The 906-nt window shown below is 57.0% G+C and overlaps 1 protein-coding gene across 1 annotated transcript in view; it reads right to left on the bottom strand.

Annotated features, from left to right (window-relative positions):
* Positions 1-906, bottom strand: part of FOXO4 (forkhead box O4) — a 5320-nt gene that overhangs the window by 1946 nt on the left and 2468 nt on the right. Inside the window, exon 3 of the mRNA XM_077763133.1 lies at positions 3-152. Coding sequence (XP_077619259.1) covers positions 3-152 — 150 coding nt within the window. The remainder of the gene's footprint in view (positions 1-2; positions 153-906) is intronic.

The raw sequence follows: 906 nt of genomic DNA, 5'->3' as shown, positions 1-906 counted from the left end.
CTGCTGCTGGCCATGGAGGCTGCCCGGCGGCGGGGAGCCTTGCCGCTCTTGCCTCCCTCAGGGTTCAGCATCCACCAGGAGCTCTTGCCAGTAGCCTCGTTGTGAACCTTGATGAACTTGCTGTGCAGGGACAGGTTGTGGCGGATCGAGTTCTGGAGGAGGCAGAGGCAGCAGGAAAGGGGCATGAGGTACGTGCAGGGGAGGTCAGTGACCAGCAGTCCAGTCTCAAAGGACGCTGGGACATAGCAGGGGCATTCCTCAAAACTCAGAGCTATCCAANCCAAAGGCAAGCCGCTCGGGCTCTGCTCCAGACTTTTGGGCACAAGGGCCCAGGAGGCAGCCTGAGTAACAACCTACTGCAGAGGGCACAGGGCCTGCTCTGGAAAAGCTCACAACACTGCACTCCCGCCAGGTCTCTGAGGGGCTGTCTGGTGCTGGTGGTCACTGGGGAGAGGTGCTCCTGTTCAGCAAGAGCGACGATTAGGTGCGGAAAGAGAATTCCACAGCTCCAATCTCTTTCCTTGAGCGGAGGCTTGGGTGGCGTTTACAGGAAAGTGGTGGAACACCAGCCCNCACCCCCCACCAGGGCACCCGAGCCCCAGCCCTCCATAGGATTCGCAGATTCCTTTGTTCCCGATTCCTCCCGATTCCTGGGCACACACCCTCAACCACACTCAGGCCAGGCTTCTCACCATGCCTCAACTCCACGAGGCACATTCCTCGTCCTAGGAAGGATCTCCCGTCCATACATTCTGCCAGTTCCTCAAGACCAAGCAGAAGTCCCCTCTCTCCTATTAAGTGGCTGCCTGCCTGACTTCTGCAGCCAAATTTCTTGTGTGGTATTTTCAATCTGCTCTACACCATCTTACCCGACCTATATTGTATTATTTCCCATTTCATGCAAGT

Source organism: Crocuta crocuta, unplaced genomic scaffold (assembly GCF_008692635.1).
Source record: "Crocuta crocuta isolate KB4526 unplaced genomic scaffold, BGI_CrCroc_1.0 scaffold440, whole genome shotgun sequence".
In the NCBI taxonomy this organism is placed as follows: domain Eukaryota; kingdom Metazoa; phylum Chordata; class Mammalia; order Carnivora; family Hyaenidae; genus Crocuta; species Crocuta crocuta.
Note: the sequence above shows the minus strand (reverse complement) of the source record. Positions and strands in the feature narration are given on the sequence as shown.